The 26947-nt window shown below is 58.9% G+C and overlaps 1 protein-coding gene across 3 annotated transcripts in view; it reads left to right on the top strand.

Annotated features, from left to right (window-relative positions):
- Positions 1-10658: 10658 nt before the first annotated feature.
- KCNH2 (potassium voltage-gated channel subfamily H member 2) overlaps positions 10659-26947 on the top strand; it is a 30152-nt gene continuing 13863 nt past the window's right edge. Inside the window, exons 1-2 of one of the 3 annotated variants that reach the window (XM_060020064.2) lie at positions 10659-10842; positions 26245-26409. In XM_060020064.2, coding sequence (XP_059876047.1) covers positions 10713-10842; positions 26245-26409 — 295 coding nt within the window. In that variant the 5' untranslated portion in view covers positions 10659-10712. The remainder of the gene's footprint in view (positions 10843-26244; positions 26410-26947) is intronic. The other 2 variants (XM_060020061.2, XM_060020062.1) reach the window with 2 other exon arrangements.

Genomic DNA, 26947 nt, shown 5'->3' with positions numbered 1-26947 from the left:
GCAGGCACTCTCTCCAAACCAGTGGGGGAGGAGAAGACTTTATATCACTGCTACTGATTTGTGAGATAGAGAGACCCTGATTCCAAACCCCGATACACCTTCAGCCATTGTGTTGTCTTTTTTCCTATCCTCCCAACCAAATTATAAGCCCCCCGATGCCCAATGACCAGCAAGCGAGCCATTCCTGGTATATTTGCTGTCGACGGTGATCTGGGACTCTCCTGGGTCCTCATTCTGTTGTCTGGTTTCCTTAATTCTAGTCTAGGCTGCTGCAGGAATTGGTCCACCTCTGATTTAGAGGAGCCTGATTTAGATGGTGTTCTGCCCCTTCCCCAGAAGGGGAAGCGCTCCAAGCCCTTCTTTTTTCTTCCCCAGGGGAGGAAGACAGAATCCTGGCTTCCTGGACATTCTGGGCCCCTGCCCCATGACTGGCCTCTGCTGTCACTTTCACACCCTCACCAGCTTTTTCTTCCTATAAGAAGGCCCCACGCTGGACTGATATCCTTCAGAGGGACAGAGATGAAGTGTCCCGACCGCTGTTCTCAGCTCAGCCATGTCCTTCTCAAGCCCTGCTCCTCTGTGAAGACTTTCCTTCCCTTTCCAGCCTGAAAATGATCTCAACCTGTTCTGAAGTCAAAGCGTTCATTGTCTGAACCATTACCTGGCGCTTGGGGTCTAGGACCATGTGACTCATCGTATTGGCTGCTGTTCTTTGTATTTGATTGCTGTAATATTGTCTATTCACGTGTAAGCATCTTTTCTTCCCAACTAATTGCAAACTTTTTAAGGCCCGGGGGCTGGATTGTATGCCATGTATTTCTCTAGGGGTCCCTTACAGCATGGGACACATAGAAAGTGGTGGATGACTGATTGTGAGTAGATTGGGGAGATGATGGCGTGAGAGACCTGGTTGGATATGAGTTCTCTTCTCTGGTCCTTCATGTTGGCTGATGGTTCATGGGGTGGAATGGATACCCTTCAGGATATGGAGCTAGTGTTGGGTTAGCATTCCCAAACTCATCTCTCCCACCCAAGCTGGGGTAGGCTCTAAATTCTGCCTGACGAGTTTAGCAGAATGAACAAGGAATACTTCTGGAGAGCTGACATAGCCACCTCTGTATCTAGAGGTCTCTGGGTCTTGTATCTTCTCTCTCTCCCTCTCTCTCTCTCTCTCTCTCTCACACACACACACACACACACACACACAATCTTGAATTCTCAATTTCTTTTAGCTCTTGTTATATGTGGCATATGATCCCTGACCGGGCCTGGTGTACGTGATGGGGAAACCGCTTGACTGAGAACTGGGGGACCTGCTTCTGTTTCTCACTTGTAGCACAACCTTGAGGAAGGGCCTGTACTGGTCCGAATCTGTTTTCTCATCTAAAATATGAAAGTGTTTCTTTCTGGCTCTAATATTTCATAAAGCAACAGAAGCCTTCAAGGAAGAGAGGTGCAGGCGTAAAGGTCAGAGGAGGATTCATATCTTTTCCTTGATGACTTGTGTGGAGGTGAGGAAGGAAGGCACCTTCTGGACGTTTGGAAGAGAGACTTGAGGCTTCCCAGCACCGACTGGCAAAGCCAGCTCTTGCTTCACCAGATGCTTCCTCCTGGAGCTGCTGTCCAGTTCCAGAAGCATTTCCATGGTTTGGGGTGACTGTCTAATTCACTGTGTCTGGAGGAGAGCCCCAGTCTTGGTCACCTGAGCTGCCCTCCCTCGTTCCCTGCTGAGCCTGGCATGAAGGGCTTTCAGCACCTTGGACAGAGACAGAGCTCCTGGGCAGCCAAGAGCGCTTGGGATCGCCTGCCGGGCCAGCTTCCCTGGCGGAGTGGCACCAAAGCGTGGTTTACTCCTTAATTTTTTTCAGCCTCTCAAAGACATTCTAAAATAACCCCCCAATCTACGTCAAAAGAGTGCACTTGTGCTGCAAACTGAGGGCATTATTTAACAACCACCACCCACCACAACTATATCCTACAACAGTGTCAGGTACATAGTAGGTGCTTTGTAAATACTTATTTTTAAAGAATATATGAAAAATTCAGCCTCCAGACGAGTGTCCTAGTCTCCCTCCCCCCCCCCACCCCCCGCTTTTAATCAGGTTGTCCCTCCCCATCAGTACCTATATAATAATTCTGGAGCTTCTGCTACTTGCCGCGTTTTGGAGCCTCGCTTAAGTCCCTTCTTGTGTCTGAGAAGGCTGAGCCCCACCCTTAATTCAAAGGGACAGATGGCTGTTAAGCTCTCAGGCAGAGTAAACTTAAACTGGCCCCTCCTCTTTGTCATTTGGGGGTAAGTAGATGGATGTGAGAACTCAACACCTGACTCCTATGGGATCTCGTTTTATGAAGATGTTCACTCCTTTCCTCTGTGCCTGAGAAAACTCTTACAATCCAGGAGGGCCCAGTATTCCCAGGAAGCCCTCCTGGCTTCCCCCGCCCACTCAGAGCCCTCCCTCCTCTGGACTCCCTTGCACATACTGTCAACAGCACAGTGTCACACCAGATCGTTTTCATGACACTTCATGCCCATTGGTTCTCTCTCCCCAGTTAGATTGTGGTGGAGTCCGTGCTGTATGTCTGTCTGTTCTCAAGAGACCCTCCAGTGAGGAGCACACGGCAGGGTGGAGTGGAAGATGGATGGGTCTGTTGGTCTTCTCACCTGCCCTTAAGGTGTCTCCCACTCCACTTATTTTTAGTCTGAAATAAACAGGTAGGATGGACCAGGGTCCTATCTGTGGAGTAACCACTGGCCTCAAGGGCACCTCGATCAGAGAACAAAGGTAGGAGGTGGAGGTGGAGGCGGGTATTGAGGGAAAATGGAGAGTCGGCTGATGGGTGGAGGATGTGGTTGTGTAGCATTAAAGAATCACTCACTGTTGGGGCTGGAAGGGATCTCAGAGATCAGCTTGTTTGGTCTCCTCATTTTACAGGTAAGGAAAGTGAGATTGAGCGATCCTCCTACAATGACCCAACAAACGGGCCCTTTTCCATCACCTCTGACCTCGTTCACGTCTCCCGCATCTCTCCCTGGACTACTGCACAGCTTCACGTAGCCGATTATATTTTTCCAAGATGCTCACGCCAGTAGATCACATTGCACATGCTTTTCTTACGTCAGTGACACTCTTCCATTGAGAAGTAGGAGTCTATGTTCCTCTCGTTGAATCTGATGGGCCATGATTACGGCAGAAGTTATTTTGTGTGACTTTGTAGGTTGTTATTAAAGGTGGTACAGCTGCTGCCTGGACCTCTCTTGGGACACTTGCCCTTGGAACCCAGCCACCACGCTGTGAGGAAGCCAGGCAGCCACGAGGAGAGGCTTCATGTAGGCATTCTGGCCCCGGTCCTGAGAGCCCAGCTGACAGCCAGCATCAGACACCAAATGTGAGTGAATGAGCCTTTCAGTCCCAAGCTGAGTGGAGCAGACACAAGTGAGGTCCTGGTGGAGCCGGCCCAAATGGCAGACCCATGGGCAAAATAAATGCTGTCATTGATTTAAGTCGTTGAGGGTTGGGATGATTGAAACACCTTATATCTGCCTCAGTCTCTCCAAACCATCATGCACATTTCATTCATTCAACAGACCTTTATTAGACACTGACCATATGCTAGGATCTGTACAAAGACAGACATGACTTCTATATTCAAGGACAATACACGTCAGCTGCCGCCACTGCTCCTTCGCACACAGAAGAAAACCCGCACTCCTCAGCCCTCTGCTCACGGCTCCAGCCTGTCACCCACCGACACCACACCAAACTGTTTTGTCCCCAGATCTGATCTCCATCCTCTGCTCTCTATGCCTTTGTTCATGTTGTCCCCACCCCTGCAGTGCTTCTGCCCTGTCCCACCTCAACCTTCAAGGACCTTCGCTCTGAAACCTTGTCCCCTCACAAGGCCGCCCCCCGCCCTGACTCCTCCAGCGGAAACTAATCAACGCCTCCTCGCACTCCCACGGCGCTTACCTCAGATGGCACAGCTTCTGTCTGCACACCACCTCTCCCGAGCTTCAGTGTTCTGTGAACCCCTGGAGGAGGGGCCCTGGCTCGTCCCTCCTGTCCCTCACAGCATCTCGCAGAGGGCCCAGTACCTATGAGGCCCCCAGTAAACATCTGTAGATGCGACTAGTAGCAGAACCAGAATTTAAAGTTAGGTGTTCTCCGGTGCCTTACTTCCTTCTTTGGATATTACCACGGCAGGGGAAAAGCCCCGTCAGTGGAGGGTATCAGGTGGGTGGGAGAAGCCCTTGCCTGTGGCCGGGAGTTGACACGATCGATCACTGCACGTGGAGCTGCAGGTGGCCACGAATGGACAGAGCTCTGGCTCCTGGCCAGGGCTTTGTGGTGGGTCCCCCCCCCCTCCGTCCCTTCTCTTCTTCTCAGCAAGCCCTGAGCACCCACTTCTGTTTCTTTGACCTTCCTCTCCTCCAACCCCGGTTCATTTCTGAGAACATCTTCCTTCTCACAGGCCCCGCTGTCCTGGCTAAGCCTCCCCTGGCACAGCGAGGGGCGGTCCCGCGTTCTTCCCCATGGGGTTTCTGAGGAGCCATTCCATGAGCTGCCTTTCCTGCGCCCACCTGCCCGGGACTGCTTCCTGGTCCCCTGTGATTGTCACTTGCTCTCTTGGGTCCCATTCTGGCTGCATCTTGCCTGGCCCGTCCCTCGGGGGTACACCGGCAGGGTCAGGCTTCAATCCCTTTTCACTTCCCAGGACAGGATACCTCACACTGAACGGGAGTGGAGAGTGGGGTGGGCAGGATGTTTTCCAAAGGCTTTTCTCCCCAAACTGTCTCTTTCTAGGAGCTGGGAAGTGCCTCTGGGTCTCACAGTTGGTACAGCCTCCCGCTGCCTCAGCACAGTCACATCACAGGCCACAGTCACATCACAGGCCGGGTGGGGGTAGCTCTTCCTAGGACTGATTCCTGCAAATGGCTCACTGAGCCCCAGCGGGGCCGGGGCGGGTTCTGGCGGCTCGGGTATTAAGGTTGAGCACTTTCCTCTCTCTGAGGGATCTGAGGTTAGTGGAGGTGGGGAGGGGGTGGCAGGGAGGCTTGTCTATCAGCTCCTCTGTTGCCCGTTACCTCTTGGGGGCTGGTACCTGTGGCCCCACGAAGGATGCCTTTGGGGGAGCTCATCCCCATCTCACAGTCTCTCTTGCTTGTCCCAGGCTGGCTGTGGGAGGGGCTCCGTGAGGCTTCCTTCAGGCTCTCTCCTCAGCCTCCAGGAAGGCGGAGATCTGCATTCAGCTCTGACTTCTGAGGGGTGTGTGTGTGTGTGTGTGTGTGTGTGTGTGTGTGTGTGTGAGAGAGAGAGAGAGAGAGAGAGAGAGAGAGAGGGAGGGAATACACAGGACGAGGGCTACTCTGTGTCCAGTCTCCTCTCTGTTGGGAGGATCAGTGGTCCCTCTGATTCCTTCATCCCCCCGAGGGATAAGAGCAGAGGCCTGTCCTGGGAACATGGGAACCTCAGTGTGGACAGCTGGCCAGGCTAGATGAGATGCCCCTCTCTACTGCCTCTCTTCCCGTGCCCATTCTCACTGCAGGCCCCTTCTCACTCTCTCAATCCCTTGACCTGGAGGGGAAGACACCCCAGTCGTAGGTTAATCACACTGGACTTAGTGCAGTCAAAGCAGCATCCAGGGGGTGGTCCCGGGGCGGGGGAGGAGCTGGACCAGTCATCAGCTAGGTTCCTCGCAGTACCCAGACGGGTGATGTGCCTGGTGCCAGGTCACAGGGGAAGGGGAGTCTGTGCCACAGAAGGCCTGGGGCGTCTTGAAGTGTGAGTGAGGAAGCTGCCGGAGGTGGAGCGGCCCGAGGGGATGACTGTACAGATAAGAGCCTCTGGTCTTTTTTAGCATCAGCTGGTGGAACCACCCCCTTCTCTCCCACTGGCTGCCTCCCTGAGTCACTGCCCACCCACCAGCAAATTAAAAAGGGGTGTCATCTGCTGGCCAGTCGCCCCATCTGGCCCCAGGGTTTGGCTCTTTTTGCTCCTGGGTGGAAGGTGAAAGTCTGGGTAGGGTGGTCTCACCAAGACCTGTTCCCCTGGGCCTTTCTCTTGCCAGACTCTGCTTCCTTCTCTGCCCTTTGTTCCTCCCCTCCCCCCCAGCCTGCATCCCAGGATGGTTCTCCCCGGTGACAAGACCCACCCCCTTGCTCCAAGGACAGAGGCAGCTGCAAACCCTCAGGGGCCCCCACATGGCCCCATCCATCTGGCCCGTCTCTGATCTGGGCTGCAGGGGAGGGGACCCGCGGGGGGCAGCTCCGTTGCCGACTACGCCCCACCGGCCAGCTCAGCTGTCAACACTCGCCTGCCGGCCCTGGCCGTCCTGAGGCCCCGCCTGGCTGCTCAGGCCGGGGACACTGCGCCCCGGAGACCCTCAGTCAGACCCAGGCAGGCGGTGGGCAGGCGGCAGGCAGACACCCTGCCTGCCCTTGAGCATCCTCAGGCCTCCTTGCCTAAATAAGGGAGCTGTAGCTGGAGTGAGCCAGCCGGCCGCGGGGAGGGGCCTGCGGCTAGGCCAGGGTTTTCCGAGGGGCTGGGCCGCCGCAGCGCCGCAGGGCCCCGAGTCCGCCGATTGGGCCTGCACCGCTGGCCCCGCGCAGCAGAGGGAGGGCGGGCCGTTCGCACAAGGGGATCCCCAGGCTGGAACCTCGCGTTCAGAGGCCTCTCTTTGATCCCGAGGCTAGGAGGCTGAAACTCCTGTCACAATGTCCCGCTCTGGGCAGAAGGGCCTGGAGTAACCCCAGGGAGGGCTCTGTGTGCGTGTGCGCGCGCGTTGGGTGGCGGGCGCCCCTGCTCTGGGTACGTGCCCCTCCTAAATCTCACCCACCCTTCTTTCAAATCTCGGTGGCCTTAGGCCCCCAGATTGTCTTGCCCTTCACATTTCTCGGGTCTCCCCTGACCCTGGGCTCGTCTTCCCAGGGCCCAGGCCTCGCCCGTATCACCTGCAGCGGGCACTGAGCGCAAGCTGTGTGCAGGAGCCCGTGCTCGGCGCGGTGGGGGACCAGGGCACAAAGGACCGGCCCTCTCCCTTCAAGTCAGGTCCCTCGGTCCTTCCAGCGGGGAGGGGGGGGAGGCGGGGCGGGGGCGGAATCCCCAGGCTCCTCCTTGGCCGCCTCAAAGCCGGCCGTCGCACCTGTCCTCACGGTTCCCCTACCTAAGGGCCCCTTCCCCCTCTTGGGGCGCGCGAGTCCCGGGGGCTCCTGGGCTGAGCGAGGGGCTGGGGTCGGGGGAGCCCTCGGCTCGGCTCAGCCAATGGGAAGGGCGGGCGCGCGGCTTGTGTGGGGGGAGAGGGCGGCGCTGCGGGCGCGCGGCGGGCGGGAGGGAGCCGGGAGGCGGGGGCCGGAGCCCGAGGGGCGCGCGCCGCGTTAACCCTTCCGCGGCCGGGCCGAGCAGCAGGCGCAGCCCCAGCCGCTGGCGCCGGAGCGGCTGTCGGCGCAGCGGGCGGGAGCCGGGAGCCCGGCGCTCGGGCAGGCGGAGCGCAGCGCGGAGACGCGGCGGAGGGGGCCCGCGGCTCGGCTGGGGCCGGCAGACAGGTGTGCGGGCGGCCGGGCGGCCCGAGCTCAGGCAGCTCCAGGCCGGGCCCACGGTCCGGAGCCGGCGCCGAGCGGAGACCCCGCGCCCGCACCCCAGTCCGGGCCCCGCCCGTGCTCTGCCTGGCCGCGGGGTGCGGGGACCACGGCCGGGCCGGGCCACCGGAAGCCTGTGTTGGGCCGGGCCGGGCCGGGGTGAGTGGGGGTCCGCCCGGCCCGCCCATGGGCTCAGGATGCCGGTGCGGAGGGGCCACGTCGCGCCGCAGAACACCTTCCTGGACACCATCATCCGCAAGTTTGAGGGCCAGAGTGAGTGGGGGAGGGGGCCGGCGGGGAGGGGGCTCTGGGGGCGGGCCGAGCTCTCCAGAGTGTGAATGGGGGGGCGTGCCCGGGCCGTGTGCGTCCTGCTAGTGAGTCTACGGGGGCTGGTGACCCCAAGGCGCTGGCCAGGGGTCGCGGGGTCAAGGCTTGGTGCTGGGTGCCGTGGGCTTGGGGCCAAGGGGCCTGGTGTTGGGGAGCGCAGCAGGAAGCTCAGCTTAGGTTTCCGGGACCGGGGAGTGTGTGTATGTGACAACCTGAGTGTGCAGGGAAGGGAGGTGGGATGGGAGTGTGCAGGTATCCTTAACTCTGGGTGCCTGGATGTGTGAATGGGGCTGTGTGGACGCAAGAAGGGGAGAATGTATATGGCCCAAACTGTGGGCCCCGAAGAGTACCGTGCATGTGCCCGTCCAGACTGTGTTGCCGGAGACTGAAAGCCAAGTATGTAGGGTCAGTGCCTAACACGCTCTTGGGTGTGTGTGGGGTGTCCGTGTGTCATCCATGCCTTTGACCCTGCACGGGCGGTGGGGAGGTATCTTTGACAAAGCTGGGAACTGTGGGCCCTGGGGTGAGAGGGAGCCAGGGCTGAAGCTGGGCTTTAGGGGCCTAACAGTCTCCAGGCGATGACCCTATGTTGTTGCTTTTCCTGTCCTGAGCCCCTTTATGGGGACTACAGCAGCCCTAATGCTGGCCTGGTAGGGGAGCCTTCCAGAAGTGTCCCAGGCTAGGTGAATGTTCTGTGTGTGGGTATTTGCACCCTCCTGGCATGCGTGTGTTTGTCCCCAAGGCTGTATGTGCCCTGGTGGGTGTGACTGCCAAGGGCTCTGGGAGGGGGTGACATTCCTTGCCCATGACCCTGTGAGCACAGGACAACGTGTGCTTGTGACCGTGGTGGGGGAAGGGAGGGGTCAGTGCGCTGGGCAGCATTGTCTGAAGCAGAGGAACAGGGTGATCCTGAGGGGGAGGAGACTGCGGTGGTGGAGGGCAGTGAGGCCGGGGCTTTCACTCCCACAGGCTCGGGGAGGCTCTGTAGGCTGGAGGCTGGGGGCCTGCCTCTGGCCCCACCTTGCCACTGACTGCTGCGTGACCTTGAGTGACTCTCTTCCGAATCTGGGAAGGAGGGGGCGGCCAGAGGGGCCTTTCAGGTCCCTTCTGTCTCGCTTATTCTAGGAGCTCAGGGAAGGAGGCGGGGTGGTGGGGGGGTGGCAGGGGTGGGGCCTGCCTTCGAAGAAACTCACTCTCCTCTCCAGGCCTGGGAGCGGGGCCCAGGTGGTTTTTCCTCTCTGAAGATGGTGCGTACATGGCTGGTATGTGGCTGCTACGAGGGACCGCCTCCGGCCCAGTCAGGAGTCTTTTCCTGTGACAGGGAGCCCTGCCTGTGGGGCTGATGGCTGCCCGAGAGTTCTGGGGGGCCTGGGGAACTGACCTAAAGATGACCCAACTTCAAAAAAGTAATTTCCTGGAGGCCAGGGTAAGGGAGGGGAAGGCAGGACGAGGCCAGATCCAGGTGCAGCAGCCTGGGCCTTGCACATGTGATTGCCCAGGGCTGCAGCCTGAGGGCTATGCCCACTAGGAAGGGGGAGGGCAGCGTTCCGACTGCTACCCAAAGCCCCAGCATGAAAGGCCAAAGTGGCCGGAAACTTCTGTGTTTATAAAAACCTCTATCCTCAGAGCATCTCTCCTGGCACAAGCTGGGGCTGCCGCCCGCCTGCTGCTCACCCACCAGCCTGGCTCTTGGGGCATGTGTGGAGGGAACGAGCCAAGTCTAGCTGCAGTGGGTCCACTGGGGCCTCCCCTTGATGGGGCCGAACTGAGGAAGGCCTCACATCCCTGGAGAGCCGCTTTCATGGGTCTGTTTACAAGTGGGCCCCTCTCTCAGGCCAGGCTGGGCTCCAGGTGTTGCCAGGGTTTGGAGCTGCAGGTCCGTCTCCTTGCTCCCTATGACCTTGGGCCTCCGCCAGTGCCCCGCTTATTCCTCACCAGCTGCCAGGCCTAGGTTGGAAAGCGGGCTCTATCTTTTACAAGCTGCAAGATGAGGGCAAGAACTTCTTCTGAGTCTCAGTTTCTTCATCTACAAAACGAGGATAACGATGGGGTTGTCAGAGTATTAAACGAGAGAAAGGATCGTAGGTGCTCACGTGGTACTTCTTCCCTCATCCTCTTTGACGCGCCCACTCCCCAGCTCCTGACTGCCCTTGGAGGGGTCGCAGAAGTCCCAGGAAGTACTGACCTGGCAGGGTCCACAGATACTTGGGGGAGTGATTTCCTAGGGGTCCCCGGGGTAAGGAGTGCCCAGGGAGCGCCCCCCAGTCTAGAGAGCGGGGGTCAGGAAGAGAAGCCGGAGCGGTGCAAAGGGAATGCTGGCCGCCATCTCTGGCCCTTCTCAGGCTCTCCAGGCCCAGTGTTTATCCCTCCGCCGCGGCTGCTGACACGCGTTGCTGACACCCGCCCAAGGCTGGCCTCGGCCTCGGGCGCGGAGGGGGCGGCGGGCCGCTGGCGGTCCGCCCGGGGGAAGCCACGCAGCCAGCCCGCGGGCCGGGCGGGGGAGGGGGCGCGCCGCCGGGCCGGGCCGGCCAAAGCACCTGTGTCGGGGCACAGCTGCGTTCGTCCCCTGCTGGGGGCCCCAGGCCCGCTGTGCTTCCTGGGGCGGGGAGTCCCCGGGCGGGCAACTGTGTAGGACAAGAGAAGGCGGGGAAGGGCTGGGAACCCTGGGGGCAGGGGTCCCGCTCACGTGCCTGCTTATCCCCGCCCCCCAGGCCGCAAGTTCATCATCGCCAACGCTCGGGTGGAGAACTGCGCTGTCATCTACTGCAACGACGGCTTCTGCGAGCTGTGCGGCTACTCGCGGGCCGAGGTGATGCAGCGACCGTGCACCTGCGACTTCCTGCACGGGCCGCGCACGCAGCGCCGTGCCGCCGCGCAGATCGCGCAGGCCCTGCTGGGCGCGGAGGAGCGCAAAGTGGAGATCGCCTTCTACCGGAAAGATGGTAGGCGCGGGCTGGGGCGGGGCGGGGCGGGGCGGGGCGGGGCGGGGCGGGGCCGGGCCGAAAGGCCGGGGGTGGGGGTCGGGGTCGGTGGGGTGGGGGCGGCCGGCGATTGGCCGGAGCTCCGGCCTGTTGCAGGGGGGCGTGACCTCAGCAGGGACCTATGGGGTGCGCCAGGTGGGAGGCGCGGGCTGGGTATTGGCTCTCTTTACCCCGAGCACTCTGGTGGGGTGGTTTACGGGGTCCCCAAGGGGCTGCTTGGTTGTGGTCTGGAGTCTCTGGTTCCTTCCTCCCTGGGCAGATGTGGGCACGTTGAGCTAGGTGGGTTGGAGTTTGACGGCAGCACCGGGATGGCAGGTGCGTGCATGGATGGAGGTAATGGAAGTCCAGGCCGGTGGCTGGGCGCCGACCTCCGCCCACAAGGCCTCTAGCTACCCTCGCCTCTGCCAGGTGACTGACTGGTCTGGGGAGTCGTCGCTGAGGGCGAGGCGGGGAAGGGCTGCAGGACTCTGGCTGGCTCTCTGCCGCCCCTCTCCTGCCCCCTCTCTCTTCTGCTCTTCAGCTGCACCTGGCGGGAGGTGTGTGCCTCTCCCCACAACTTCAGTTCCCTTTGTCCCATCTTTTGAGCACCCCGCCCGCCACCCCTTCCTGCGCCAGGTGTCTGCTCAGCCACCGCCTCCCCGCCCAGCTGCGCTGTCTTCCGGCGAGCGGATAAACAGAGCCATGGGCGGGGCTGCTCCCACACCGCCCCTGCCCTGGTGGGGTGGCCTTTGCTCAGGGAGGGCAGTGCCGCAGGGCTTGGGGGGACCTGCAGGTATCAGAAGGCTGGGGAGGGGGCTCTGGAAGGTGCCGCAGGGCTGCCCATCGGTGCCCAAACCCTGTCGCTCACCAGTGTGTATCTGATGAGCATTTACCGAACCCCGTGAGCCAGGTGCAGCAAGGTCTTGGAGATGGAGCAGTGCTCAAGACAGAGGAGGTTCCTGCCCACAGCAAGCTTACCTTATGTAGACAGCGCTCTCTGTCTCTTCCTGGGGGCAGTGAGCCAGCAGCCCCCGTATGCCTCTGGCCCTGTCCCTTGGAACCTCCCCTGTATGCTGTGCTCAGGGTTGGCTGCAAAGGATCACATGCCCTGATGACCCTGCTTTTGCAGGGGTGCCCAGCTGTGAGATCCCTGGACAGAATCAGAGTTGGGGACAGTCACTGGGGACCTGTGGAAGAGGGTTTGCTCACGGCAAATGGGCCTCTGGCTGGGAGATTAGATGCAAACTCTGAAGGCAGGGCCTCCTTTCTGGTTCTTCACTGATATCCCCCCAGAACCTTCATCAGAGCAGATGTGCTTTTATATCTGCCTGGCTATCTAGTACTAGCTAATATCAGTGGGCGCCTTCTATGCGCTGGACACTGGGCCGAATGTTTCAGTTGCATCATCTCATGGAATCTTCACAACAACCCTGGGAGGTAGATACTACTTTTTCTGCATTTTGTGGTTGAGGAAACTGAAGTTCAGGAAAACTAAGAAACTTCCGTAGAGAGTGCAGAGCTGGGAATGGAACCCTGTCTGTCCGATCAGAGCCCTGTCCAGTCTGCTCTGCTGTCATGTATTAAAAAGGAGGCAGAATGGTTGCAGGTACGTCTCTAAACTGCACGTTACTCTACGCGCACTTTTATTTTGAAAGTTCGCAAACCATTGGTGTCATGAGAAGAATGTGAATGCACACGTCCTGGGTTCAGGTCTAACACCAGAAATTCTGTGATGCGGATCAAGTTGGTTACTGCCTTGAGCCCGTTTCTACTTCTGGGATAGTGTGCCCACCGGACCCCTCGGCGGCAGGGGCCTGGGTGATTCTGTCTTCCCTGTAGTGTGTGTGAGGAGCTGCCCTCCCTCCTTCCTGCCCCAGGCTGGCTCCTTTGGGAGAGGATGGCCGTGGGACCCCTTCCGCAGAGGTGCTCTCATGGAATCTTGGTGACATTGAGGATCACCTAATCTAGCCCACTCAAATTACACATGGAAACACTGAGCAGCAGAGGTCAAGTTACCAGCGAACCAGTGGAGGGAGTGTGGGACTAGAACCCAGGCCTCCCACCCAAGTTCCAGCTCTTTCCCCACCCCAGGTTACTGCTCCAAATGGTGCTGTGACCCAGAAGGTCCTATGCCAGCCATCTCGGCCTGCCCCCTTCTCTGCTCTCACCTAGTTTCCATGGGGATCAGGTGTCTCCTGGTGGCCAGCAGGCTGGCCTTGGCCCTCAGGTTATGTGGGCCGCTACTTGTCCTGGCACTTGAGGCCTCGGGTGCAGACAGATTTCCTCTGCCTCCCTTCCCTCTCCCTCTGCTCAGTCCCTTGGGCAGATCTCTGTGCCTGACCCGGGCGGGGGGTGTGTGTGTGTGTGTGTGTGTGTGTGTGTGAGTGTGTGTGTGTGAGTGTGAGTGTGTGTGTGTGAGTGTGAGTGTGTGTGTGGGTGTAGATGTGAGGAAGCCCAATGCCACCTCTTGTTTCTGTCCAGGCCTTTCTCAGGGTCTTTGCCTGGGCCGGCCACGGCAGAGCAGGTCCCTGGGCTTTAGCCCCAGGGAGGTGGGTGGCTGGGAAGGAGGCGGGGCCTTTTGCTGGCAGGCACCACCGTGGACAGCTGTGCTGTGTCGGTGCCTCTAGCCTAGCTCTGTGCAGCCTCAGGGCCTGGAGCCAGACAGCCCCATTATTTAGCTGCTGGGACTGCTGGGAGGTGGGGAGGCCAGACTGGGGGGTGTGGGCTGGAGGGAGAGACGCGAGGTGCCGGGCCCTCACTGGCCCCGTGTCCGTGCTCCTTCAGGTCAGGCCTGGGGTTAAGGTGCAGCTGGGATCAGGGCCCCGCAGCCTGGGGCTGGCAGTGGCGGCATCCCCTGGGGCTCTGGGCTGTGCCTCGGCGGCAAGAGATGCTGGTGCACACCTGCGTTCCCACGTTGCCCCGGGGAGGCTTCGGGCCCTTCCACCATGGCTTCTCCTCACACGCTCCCCTCCTCTTCCAGGCCTCGGGAGGTCCCCTGCCCTCTGGCCCTCGTGTTCTCTCTGCTCTTTGTTCCCACCTCTCTGCCCCGCCCCTGCCACGCTCAGCGGCCGCCTGTGCCCGTGGTCTCTGCTTCAAGCCTCCCTGCCGGCTCTGTCCCCCGCGGTCTGCATCTCCCTCTCCCTGCAGCTGTCTTCTTCCCCCCCTTCAGTACCCCCGAGGCTTCCTCCCTGCCTCTCTCCCTCTGCCCCGGTGGCCCCCGCCTCTCTGGGCTCCATCTCCAAGTCTCTGTCTGGCTCCCCGTACCTCTGCCTGTCCTGGCCCGGTCTCCATGTCCCTGTGTCCCTGGGAGGCTGTGCGTGGGTGGGGATGGGGGTGTCTCTAGAGAAGAGTCTGTTGGCTTCTCCACTCCAGCTGCAGGCCGGTTGTCATGGTAACAGGGTCAGAGGGCCCCCCGCTGCAACAGCTGAGCTGTGGGCTGGGGGAGGGGTGGGGACAGAGGGCCAGCGTGCTCCCCAGAGCCCATGGGGAGCCAGAGCCCCAGAGGTGACCCCACACCCACTGGTCTGTGGTCCCCAGACTCGGACCTCAGCCCCCCAGGTGCTTGCGCAGGTGCTCCTGGCGCCAGTGGCTCTCCGCGCACCCCAGGCCATTTCACTGCCTCCTCCCTGGTCGCTGAAACCTGACTCTGCACTGTGACCCTCCCACACCACCCCCTTCTCCATCACGGCCCCAAGCTCAGACATCCACTCCTCCCCTCCCAGCCCTGTCCCCTCCAAGCTGTGATCCTCAGGTCCCCAGGCCCCCAGCAGGCAGGGTGGCTGCTGCAGGAGCCCTTGGGTATTTTGAGGCTGGCAGGCAGGTCAAATGGAGGCTGGTACCTGCGTGTGCTCTGTGTCCTGAGGTGGAGCAGGCCGGGGTGAGCCCCGGAGGAATGAGGTTAGACACAGGCAGCACTTTACTTAGGGGCGGTGGGGAAGCCATCGAGGGGCCCCTCCACCTCGGGCCTTCTGGTCAGGAGTCCGGCAGGTGCGCACACCTGCACCATGGTGGCCGGGAGCAGGGCTTGGGGGCTGCGTCCGAGCCCAGCCTCGCCTTCGCCCCGTGGCTCCAGGGAGGGCAGCTGAGCCGGAGCAGGGTGCCCTGGCCTGCATGGGGGCTTCCTGTCCCAGCCCCACCCTGGGGGCCGGGCGGGCCTGCCAGGATCGAGGGTGTGGGCCGCTCCTGGCCTTCTCTGGGGTCTGGAGAGTGTCGGGCGGGTGGCTCCTCTGTGTTGTGTCTGCCGTAGCCCCTGAGAGGAGCTGTGTAAATATTTGTGCAGAGGCATCTGGGATGGGAGCAGATCTTGACAGTGGCCTCGGGCTTGGGGAGGGGGGCCGTGGGCAGCAGGAGGGCCAGCATGGGGGTGTGAGACCGGGTGAGCCTCACCTCAGCCTCTTTTCTGCCCAGTGGTGGCTTCCAGGGTGGTGGGACTTCAAGGGGTCCAGGAAAGTCCTTTCACGATTAAACATCTTCCCCGAGGGTGCTTGAAATGCCTCTATTTGGGAACCTTTAGCTTGGGTGGAGAACGAACCTTTTTCTTTAAAAAGACATTCTCAAAAAAAAAAAAAAAAAAAAAAGACATTCTCTTCTCATCACTCCTCCCCTGTAAGCAGGGAGGAGTGTGGAAATAGCTCGCCCTCAGTGTGAAGGAGTTTCACAGAATCATTCCTCCCTGACATGGGGAGGGGCCCATGGGGTCAGGGCCAGAAGAGGGGGCACAGAGGGACACTTGGGACAGGTGATGAGTGTGGGAGAGGCTCTGGATGAACCGCTGTCCCCCTAAAGTCCCTTCCTGTCCTTAGTCCAGGGGCCCATAAAGATCTCCACGCTGTGCACTGTGGTTGGCCTTGAACGGACTTCTTTCCGTTTTGGTCGCGTGTCTACTGGAGTAGAAGCACCTTGAGGGCTGGGCAGCGTCTTCTCTTTAACCCACCATCTCCCTCACGTACAGTTCTGGGCAAGGCTGCCGTGTCTGACTCCCCCACTAGATTGGAAGCTCTGGGAGGGTAGACAGCGGCCTGCTTTGTTCTCTGTTGTATCTCTGTGTCTGTTGCATAGTGGGAGCTCAGTTCATGCTCCCACTGAATGAAGGACTGAATGAATGTGGTGGGCAGTGTGCTGTGTTGCAGAAACCCTATACCAGGAGTCAGAGCCTTGGGAGCAATTTCTGGTTTAGTTATAGACTTGCTGTGTGACCTTGGACAAATCACTTCCCATCTCTGGGCCTCGGTCTCTCCCTCTGTGAAAAGCCTTAGAATAATAGAATGCCAGGGCTGGGAGGGGTCTTAGAGGATGGGGAGGCTATTGGGGCCAGAGGAAGGTGGCCTGAGGTGGCCACTGAGAGAGCTGCAAGTCTTCCACCCCTGCCGTGTGGGGGACATTGTGGGGTACAGGGAAGGCATCTGGGGATTCTCAGCCTTCCTGCCTCATAGATGGACGGAGGAGGGCTGGATGGGGGAGCAGAGCTGGAGGAGGGGGTGGTGGCAGCTGCACTCATTGGCACCCTCACTGTTGTGACTGCACTTGTTTTGTGTGTGTGTGCGGTACGCGGGCCTCTCACTGCTGTGGCCTCTCCCGTTGCGGAGCACAGGCTCCGGACGCGCAGGCTCAGTGGCCATGGCTCACGGGCCCAGCTGCTCTGCGGCATGTGGGATCCTCCCGGACCGGGGCACGAACCCGTGTCCCCTGCATCGGCAAGCGGACTCTCAACCACTGCGCCACCAGGGAAGCCCTTTTTTTTTTTTTTTTCCCCACTGTGTTGGGTCTTTTTCGCTTTGCGCGGGCTTCTCATTGTGGTGGCTTCTCTTTGTTGCGGAGCTCGGGCTCCAGGTGCTCCGGCTTCAGTAATTGTAGCGCATGGGCTCGGTATTTGCGGCATGAGGGCTCAGTAGTTGTGGCTCGCGGGCTGAAGAGCGCAGGCTCAGTAGTTGTGACGCACGGGCTTAGTTGCTCCGCGGCATGTGGGATCTTCCCAGGGCTTGAACCCGTGTCCCCTGCATTGGCAGGCGGATTCTTAACTACTGTGCCACCAGGGAAGTCCCTGTGACTGCACTTATAGTTTGCAAGCTGGGACGCATGCTTTGTGGCAGGTGGTCCTTAGATGGGGCCTCGTCGCCATCATTTTACAGGTGCCGAACTCACTTAGAAAGGCTAAGGGGTCTTAGCCAGCTGGCAGGTACCTGAGAGGGAACTCCAGTCCAGTTTTCCTCTTTCCACTCGAGTCCTGCCCAACACGGAACACCACTGCACAGGCTGTCTTGCCCCAGAGGGCCCGTTGGGGTCATGATGGGCTCAGAGCCCCAGGAAATTTGGCTTTTAGCTTGGGTTCCCAGAGCTGCAGTTCCTCATTTGCTAAGTGGGATCAAAACACCTGTCCTCCCGCGTACTGCTGGGAGAGGTTTGGCAGATAAGAGGGTAGGTGCAAAGCAGTGTCGGGTGCCGAGGCTCTTGGCATTCTACTCGCCATCAGGCAGGGCGTCACCCATGTGGCCGCAGGTTCTAGTCAACCAAGGAAGTGAGTTGACCAAGGGTCTCAGCATCCTTGTTCCCTACGGCCACCACCCTGTGCCCTGCTCCGCCCCGGCCTGCCTCTCTGCCTCTCTCCACGGGCTTCTGCTGGGCCAGCTCCCGCTTCTTCCACAAATCATAGAAACCAGGGGTGTTTGTGTTACGGGTTTCTTCTTTCTCTCTCATTGGTTTTTCTCCTTTTCCTTTTTTCTCACTCCCCAGTCCCGTTACCCTCCCCTTAGGCAGCCATTCAAATGTACTTCCTGTGAATGTGTTGCTTGCATATGGTCTTGCAAAACGTGTGTTTTGTCTGACTGCATATGGGTTTAATTTATGTAAATGATATGTGCTATATATTGTATTCTGGTGTTCACTTTTGTTGCACAGGAGTCCGCCTTTAAGTCCAGCCAGCTTGTTCCTTGATCTTGAGCCTATAGCTCCGTGTTCTCTGGTGTGCTCCCCCGTCGTTTTACCTGTCCACTCTCCTGGGGAGGGCCCTCCAGGTTGTCTCTATAAATGATGCTGCAGTGAACATCTTCATGCCTGGCCCCTTTGGGACTCATGTGAGGATGTCTTTGGGATTTCCCCCCAGGGGTGGAACTGCTGGATCCCAGGGTATGTGAACACTTAATTCAACTAAGTACTGTCCGGCTGTGCCTGAGCAGGGCTGCATCTGTTGCCACCCTCCTGAGCAGAGCACGGGATTCCCCTGCAATCCTGCCACACGTGGCGTTACCCACCTTTCTAATTTTTGCAAGTTTAATAGGTGGAAGTGATATCTTTCTGCTTTAATCTGCATTTCTTTGATTTCATGTGAGTCCGAACATCGTGTAGGCAGCCGTTCAGGTTTCTTTCCCGTGAATTCCGTGCTCATATCCTTTGCTCACTTTTCCATGAAGCTGCTGTCTTTCGTTCTTGTTGATCTGCAAGAGTGGCTTATTGATTCTAGAAACACAAATGCATACAGTTAAATATCCACTGTGTATGCTGGATACTAATCCCCGTTGAATCAAGAGTTCGTAAATATCTGCTCCCCTTCAGTCGTCTGTCAAATTTATCCAACAAAAATTCTTAACTTTGATACAAACAAATACATGGATTTTTAGCTTTCTTCATGCTTTTGAAGTTTTGTTTAAGAAATCCTTCACTGTCCTGAGGTTGCAGAGGTCTACATTTTCTTCTGTTACCTTAATTGTTTTACCTTTCTCAGTTGGGTCTTTAATCCATCCTGACCCTACCTTTGTCTGTGGTGTCAAACAGGGATCAAGGTGTGTTTTTTTCTGTTTACTGAGCCGATTTTCCCAACACATCTAGTAAACAGCCTGTTCTTCTCCGTTGACTTGTGGGGCTACCTGTGCCACTGGTTAATTTGCCGTATATCCATGCGTCTGTCTTGGAGCTCTCTGTTCTGTTCCAACGATTTGTCTGTTCCTGCGTCAAAACCATATTAAAAATATACGGCAGTTAGTATGTCTTGGTATCTGGAAAGGCAAATCTTCCCTCTCTGCTCTTCTTTTGAAAGGTTGACATACATATTTGTGGACCTCTCTTCTCCTTTGCAAACCCTAGAGAAGGTTTATCAAGTTCCTGGGAAGAAAAACCCCACCAGAATCTTGACTGGAACTAGATTGGTTTTATGGGTTAATTTGGGGAGAATTGACATCCTTCTAAGATTTGTCCCATCTGAGAGTCTGTAGCGTCTCTCCATTTATCAGATGGTTTCTGCATCCTTTATTAGTTTAAGGTTTTCTTTTTTCTCCCCCATAGAGACCTTGTGCATTCTTGGTCACTTCCTAGACACTTCATAGTTTTGTGTTTTTTTTTTTGGCCATACCATGAGGCATGTGGGATCTTAGTTTCCCGACCAGGGACTGAACCTGTGCCCCCTGCATTGGGAGTATGGAGTCTTAACCACTGGACCACCAGGGAAGTCCCCATTTCATAGTGTTTGTTGCTATTATGAAAGAGATCTTATTTATTTATTTTATTTTATTTTATTTTTTTGCGGTACGCAGGCCTTTGTTGTGGCCTCTCCCGTTGCGGAGCACAGGCTCCGGACGCGCAGGCTCAGCGGGCACGGCTCACGGGCTCAGCTGCTCCGCGGCATGTGGGATCTTCCCGGACCGGGGCACGAACCCACGTCCCCTGCATCGGCAGGCGGACTCTCAACCACTGCGCCACCAGGGAAGCCCGAAGGAGATCTTATTTCTGACTACCTACTCTAATAGCCTTCTGCTGGTGGAGAGGGGGCTGATCTTGTATCTGGCAGCCTCACTGGATGAAGTCTCTCATGAGCTAGTTCTAATTGTTTATCTGTTGATTTTATTGGTTCTCTAGGGAGATGATCCTATCATCTGCGAATAACGCTGGTTTCCTCTGTGTATGTTTGGGTCATTGCCATATGCGTTGACGTTGGAACGTTCCATCTGCCTTTTCAGCAGGCTTTCACATGCACTTGTATTTATTTGCTGGAGTCCTGTGAGGTGGGTGAGTCAGGGAGGGATTGCAAGTTTCGGATTAATGATTGAGAAGCTGCGGCCGACTGGGTGACCGATGGGACAGGCCCTCTGGGGTATGCCGGGAGCCAAGGTGGGAGCGGCACCCTAGAAGCTTGCGGGGCCCTGGAGGAGGGCAGGGATCCCCACTGTCCCCTAGCGGACCTCGGCCCTTTGTGCCCTTGCTGCCCGTGGCCGGCTGTGTGAGGGTCACAGAGAAGAGGGCTGGTAGGGGTCTGAGGCTCAGAGATACCCCAGCCCCCTTGCCCGGATTCCTGGGCCGTCAGCCTCCGTGTTCCGTGCTGTTGACTAGATTGAATAGTGCTTCAGCAGAAGACGCCACCTCATTCCTCTGAGGGTTCTGACTGCTGTGCAGACTCAGGGTGGGTTTGAAATGGGCCAATCCTGTCCTGAAAGGGTAGTCAGTCAGTGCCCCTGGATCTAAAGGGAGCTTAAAGAGTGGGGAGATGGCCCTGTCCCCATCTGCCATCCGGGCAGGTCCCTGCCCCAGTCCATGATCGACTGGACACCTGTTCACCCAGTTTGTCCCGTGAAGCCAGCCCGACGCTGGCCTCAGGCCTCCGGCTCTGGGCAGAGGGAGGAAGCTCCCCCAGAAGCCAGTGTACAGTTAGCTCTCTCATTAGGAGCCAGTGTTGGAGGAGTTTTCAGCGAGAGACATCCCTGTGGCCAGATGGAGCTGCCGAGAACATCTTTGTAGAGGGGGTCCTTCGGGGGCCTAGAGGGATGGGAGGAGTTGGAAGGAAGCGGGGTGGGGCCGTGGGGAGTGGGAGGGCCTGTGAAGCTGGGGTGCACTGGAGGGGGCACTGGGGCCAGCCTGCGTGTCCGGGGATGGGAGGCTAAGTGTGGAGGCCTCAGGGAGGTGGGGAGTGTGACGGTGCCGTAAGGGAAGCTTTCCCCGAATAAACATGGCCTCGTTTCACCTTCCCGGGGCTGCTTCGGAACGGGGCAGGGCTGTGACTCCCAGTGTACAGACTGTGAGGCTGCAGCCCCGAAGGAGGTCGAGTAGGGCTGAGCTCCAGAGCTTTTCTAGAAAGAGCTCTTCCCCCGAGGCCATCACAGTGGCCCCTGGGAAAGGTAGCACAGACAGGCCACATGCAATGGGTTTGGGCAGGCACCTGGATGACCCACAGAGGCCCTGAGGCCCTCCGTATGGCCCCATAAATCTCTGGGAAGGTGTTAGGCTGGAGGGGCTCATGGAGGGTCTGTCTGGAGATGCTCCTTCTGTGTGAGCTGGGGTCTGGATCGTGGTTCCCCAGCCCCAGCCCTGAAGTGAGTATTCCTGGGGAAGTCTGTCCCACTCAGCTCCTGGAGCCATGGGGATAGGATTGGCCTCTCTTTCTCTCTCACACACGGACACACACACGAACATACACGCGCACACTCATTCACTGGCTGGCCTCTCAGGCTCCCCCGCTCTGTCCCCTGGGCCTGTAGTGTCCCTGGCCTTCCTTAGGTCCCCACTGCCCGAGAGAGCGACGTTAGCGACACGGTGGCCCCTGGCCAGGAGCAGCTCCTGCTGCATCTTCCTGTCGCCGCCACCAGGCTAAATATAACCTGACACTGCACAGCCCTGGGCCGCTGCCGTCGGAGACAGCCTCTGCCTGGGGGCGGACAGGCCAACTGGAGCCCCAGCCTCCTGCCCCAGCAGGGCAGGACAGCTTCGGGGGCGAGGATGGCTGCTTCCCCGAGGTCACCTTCCCTGCAAGGACCCAGCACCCTGCCTCGTTACAGCTCTGAATGCTTCCACAAGGCCATCTGTCATCTCATCTGGTACCCAGAGCACGAGTCACTTGTCCCTGCAGTACCCACAGGGAGGCTGAAGCTGAGAGGTGGCTGACCTGCCCACAGTCACACAGCGATCGCCCAGGTCTCCTGAGGGTCGGGGCAGATCAGCTCGGCTCAGCTCCCCAGGACCCCTCTCTCTGCCAACTCATCCCGGACTCCAAACTGGGGGTCCTGTTGACTCCCCGGCTCCGTGAGGGTGGGTGCCACGCCTGTCTTGTTCATGAGGCCCTGAACGCTTCACGTGCGCGTGCTCAGTGAATACTCCAGGGGGATGAAGAGCCCCCTGCAAAGGAGCTCGATGACACCTAGTGTGCAGATGAGCCACTAGAGATTCTGACCTGGGGAGCTTGTCCAAGGACACTCAGGTCACCCGCAGGCCTCCCTTTCCCCACCTGCCCGGTGCTGCCCCAAGAGTTAAGACCTGCCCCCGCGAAAGCCGACGGCGGCTCCTGCCTGGCGACTAGCCAGGGGTTCCCAGAGGTGGGCAGCTGGGTTTGGGACCGTGGGTGGGTTGGGGTGCAGGGCAGGGACGGTGCCCCAGGTGCACTGTCGGGTGTGGGTTGGCACCAGGTGAAAGCAAGCCAGCGTTGCGTTCTGATGAAGATGCTCCCTTCCCCGGGGTCAGGAGGAACTGGACCTGCTGCACCTGGAAGGTAGCCAGACCTGGTCCCTTGGGGCCCTCCCACTGCCCCCCTGCCCCTTCCTCAGTGGCCTGTGGTGAGCTGCATGACCTCTGCGGCCCTTAGGATCCGAGGCGCAGAGGAGCCTGTCCTTGTGTGGGGCTGTCAATCCATGACCACCTCTCCTCTCCCGGTCTTCATTCTCACAGGGCCCAGGGTGCCCCAAGCCCAGGAGGCAGGCCGAGGCTGGGTGCCCGGATGTCTTCAGCTGGGGCTGGGGTCGGGGGGGTGGTGGGGGGTGGGGGGTGTGTGAGTCGGGTGTTCTTCAGCAGCAGCCACGTGAGCCAGGCTGGCCCAACGGCCCTCTCCCTCTCCTCCTTCTCCAGTTACCAAGATGCCCCTTGGGGGACTTCCCTGGCGGTCCAGTGGTTAAGACTCCGCGCTTCCATTGCAGGGAGCGCAGGTTCAGTCCCTGGTCGGGGAAACTAAGATCCCGAAAGCTGCGCAGCGTGGCAAAAAAAAAAAAAAACCCGCAAATAAACAGAAGCAAAAACAAACAAAAAACCTCCCTTGGGCCCTCCGGCTTCACAGTGTTCTGTCATTCATCCCTCCAGCCCAGTGGGGCGTGGTCATCGTCCCGTATTGCAGATGAGCTCCCTGGGGCTGGAGGAGGGCAGGTGGCTCGCCCAAAGTCATTCTGATGCAATGAGCAAAGGCCACTTAACTCCATAGCCTGTGCCCCGCCCTTTCGCGCCCGGGAGCCCCACAGCCGTTCTGCGGGCCGGGCAGGGGCCCTCCGCGCCCCGTTCCCTCCTTCCCCGGGCGCTCCAGACTCCGGCTGTCTCGGGAGCGCGGGCCGCTCCTGCCACAGAGCGGCTCTCGGCGGAACTGCAGCCTCCGCCAGCTCTGGGCTCAAGTCAGCCTCTGCTCCGCGGAGCTGCTCTGCGGGGGTGGGGCGGGGCGGAGGCAGGAGAGGAACAGAGGGATGAGCGGGGTCTGGGGTACGTAGGAGCAGGGCTCATGGGGGGCGAGGCACTGGTCCCGGCGTGCGGTGCCAGCCCAGGGCTCCGGGGAGGCGGCCCAGACACTGACTCTGAACATTTCTTCTCTGCTGAGTTGTGTGAAGGTCACAGCCCCGGTGCCTGCAGGCCGCGATGTGCCACTGCTCAGTTCTGGCTGTCCCTGTGCCCCACCCCTGGCCTGCTGACCTCCAGCTGCCCTCAGGGACCCCCCCCCCCCCCCCGCCAGAATTCCAGCCAGTGATGGGATGGAGTCCCCTGGCAGGTCTGGCTGAAGAGCTAGGGAAGCTCACGGAAGACCCAGCCAGCCAGGCAGGATGGGCGGGAGGCAGAGCCTCTTGGAGCCCTGGCTGACCTGGGGCTACCCGCTTTCCTTCCTTTCGTGGCCACTCGAAAATAGTAGCTGGAGCCTAACACCCCGCCTCCCCCCAGCCATCAGGCAGGGCTCCAGTTCACATTTTCGGTATAACAAGGGCTTTTACAGGGTTATTTGAAAGGGAAAATTCCTTGAATGTCCACCAAGGGAGAGGACCAAGGGGGCTCCGTGTGTGAGTGTGTGTCTGTGTCCAAGGGCCGGGAGTGGGCCTGTGCCGTAAGGGGGCTTATATCTGGAGTTTCTGTGGCCTGGCGTGAAGGGGGGCACAATTTGGGATGTCAGGGTCCTGGGCTGTCCAGGCTGCAGAATGCAGTTCTGGCCTCTCTTGCTGAGAAGCTGGAACTGAAGTGGGCACGGGGTGTTGAGGCCTCCAGTTCAGAATCCTGAGGCCGTGCCCTGGGGGCAGGATCCCCAGGCCATCCTGCAGGGTGGGGCTCATCAGGGTTCCAGACTCTGGACTTACGTGAGACGAGTTTCCCAGCGAGGAACCAAGACCAGGGGCCTGGATCGCTGGGCTCCCAGGGGGTGGGTGTTGGGGGGGGTCTCCAGGGCTACGGTTTCCTGGTCTCTGGCCTCTCCTTAGTCCCTATGAGGGCCGGTCCCTGTTCAGGCTGCTGCCGGCCATCACCATATTAGGGCATAAACTCTAGGCGGGCTGTCTAGGTGCCAGACGGTCTCCAGCTGGGCCCGGCCTCCTGCAGCTCCCAACACCACGGCAGTGTTTCAGCCGGGCCATGTCAGAGGCTGGAGGTCAGGGGACAGGAGCAGCTACTGGAAAGAGACCCTGAAAGAGCCCCCCAGCTCCGGTCCCGTGGGCCAAGCCGTGAGGGCCTGGGACGCGGTGAGTGGAAGGGCGTTGGGGTAGGGCAGAGAATTCTTGGCCAGCCCCTGCCCTGGCCCAGCTCCCCTCATCCCAGTGCCATCCTGTTTCCGTTGGTTTCAGAGGATCTCCTTCCACCAGATTAATCCCACAGCAGTTAGAATTGCTCCCCTGCCGCTCCCTCTCGGCCCTGTCCCTATAGCAATCGCCCCGGAGCCCGGCCAGCATCTCCTAGGAATCAGGCCCTTTACGCCTGGCCTTCTCAGGTCTGTGGAGGACCTGCGGCTGCACTTCCCAGGGCTGGCCCACAGGGCTCATTGGCCGTCGGCCCCTCCAGCTGGTTGGCCTTGACTCAGTTCACCCCAGCCATGTCCTCTCCACCAGCCCTGGTCCTTGACTCCTCCCCCGCCGTTAGCCCCACCCCATCACCAACACCACTGGCCAGCGCCTGCTCCCTGGTGCATTGTTCTGGGTGCTAGGCCCTTCAGAGGGGACACAGACGCTGGTGAGTTAGGACCCGGCAGTTCAGAGAAGACAGATGAGCACCAGGAAAGAAGTCTCTGCCCTGGGAAGAGAAGATGAGGAACATGCTTGGTCCCCATCAGGTCCATGGAGGAACAGAATGTTAATGCGCCTTCTTGTTGCATCAAGGAGGGCTTCCTGGAGGCGGGGGTTCTGAGCTGGGCCTTAGGCAGAGCCTGAGAGCGCACCAGGGTCTCTTTCAGAAATCAGCAGAGAGGAGGGTGTGGGGGCCGTGCGCTGGTCAAAGGCAGAGGTGGAACAGGTACATTGGCCTGGTGAACTGACAGCAGCTGGAATAGGGGGCCTGGTGGCCAGAGAGAGACATTGGGAGGGAAAAAAAAAATCAGAAACAGAGAAAAAGACGAGAGACAGATGAAAGATCTAGAAGCAGCGCCTCTCAACTCTGGTAAAGGATTAGTTTTGTTTCTGACGTGTCACAGACCAATACTTGTGTGAAGTACAAAAATCACATGCTTGGGTATTGCGGCAATGCCCAGTTGCTGTAAAGGTTTTGAAGCTCTTGCTCTCAAGTTCTGAACTTACCTTCTTGTGGATGACACAACAGTTGGGTACGAACGAAGAGGAGCAAAGACAGAGAGACAGAGGGTGATGGCTAACCTGTCTCTAGTGTTCGGCGCACGCCAGGCACTGCCCTAGGTAGCTGGCACGTGTTGACTTATTTAATCTTTACAACTCATGAGGAACGAATTATCATCGTTCCCATTTTATAGATGAGGAAAATGAGGCACAGGGAGGTTAAAAACGTAAGAAAAATGCATCAATGACAAGGCAGCAGAGCTGGGATCTGAACCCTGAGATCCTGGGCTTAAAGTCTGTGGGCTTAACCTCCAGGCTGCACTGCCTTGCATGAGGAAAAGCAAAGATAGAGTGCGAGAGGATAGGGAAAAAGGTGAGACAACCCAGGAAGAAAGGAGCAGAAGGCAGTGTGAGGAGAATGCACATCGGGAGAGAGGGCTGGAGAACCAAGGCAAGCAGAGAGGGAAAGGGAGAGCTTTGAAAGCGGAAAGCTGGAGCAGCCAGATTAGGGAAGCAGCTCTGGCCGGCAGGTGGCAGGAGGAGGGGGTGGGGCAGGAGGCAATGGTGAGAAGGGGCAGGACTGTGTGTGGGAGCCGTGGGGGAGGCAGAAGTGGACAGGCCCCTTCAGGTTTTGGGGGCCCATTCCGCCTGGTAGCACAGTGGCCGTGTCTCCGCTTTGCAGGGAGCTGCTTCCTGTGCCTGGTCGATGTGGTGCCCGTGAAGAACGAAGATGGGGCTGTCATCATGTTCATCCTTAACTTTGAGGTGGTGATGGAGAAGGACATGGTGGGGTCCCCAGACCGTGACACCAATCACCGTGCCCCTCCCACCAGCTGGCTGGCCCCCGGTAAGTGCAGCTGTGTTCTTGGGCTGGCGCAGGAATACACGGTTTCCCCTCCCTGGGGCCGTGAGGCTGCCCAAAGGCAATGCTCTGTAGGAAGGGATGCGGAGGGGATCCCTTCAGGGATGGGGGAGAGAACATGGAGGACACGGCCGGTCCCCTCCAGCTCAGCATGGACAGGTGCGGTGGAGTGACTGAGCCCAGATTCACAGGTCCCTGGGGCAGGAGCATGGCTGGTTTCATAGCCTTACCCGCTTGGGGTCCCACCACAGCATCCCCTGGGAGTGATCCTCTCTCCAGCCCCAGGGATGGGGGATTCACCCTTCCCAGATGGCCCTGGCCACTGCGGGGCAGCCCCCTCTGCTCATGGGAAGGCCCCGTCTCTCATGGACTCAACTCTGTGAAGTTTCTCTCTCTGGTCCTTGTTCCCGGACGGGTCAGCTCCCTGCCGTGGCCTTGGCTACTTGAGAAGAGGATGTGAGGGGACTCCTCCCTGTGGCTGGAGGCGTGGAGGCCTCACCTCATCCCCCCATGACTCAAAGGC

The sequence above is a fragment of the Delphinus delphis genome, chromosome 9 (genome assembly GCF_949987515.2).
Source record: "Delphinus delphis chromosome 9, mDelDel1.2, whole genome shotgun sequence".
NCBI lineage: Eukaryota > Metazoa > Chordata > Mammalia > Artiodactyla > Delphinidae > Delphinus > Delphinus delphis.
Note: the sequence above shows the minus strand (reverse complement) of the source record. Positions and strands in the feature narration are given on the sequence as shown.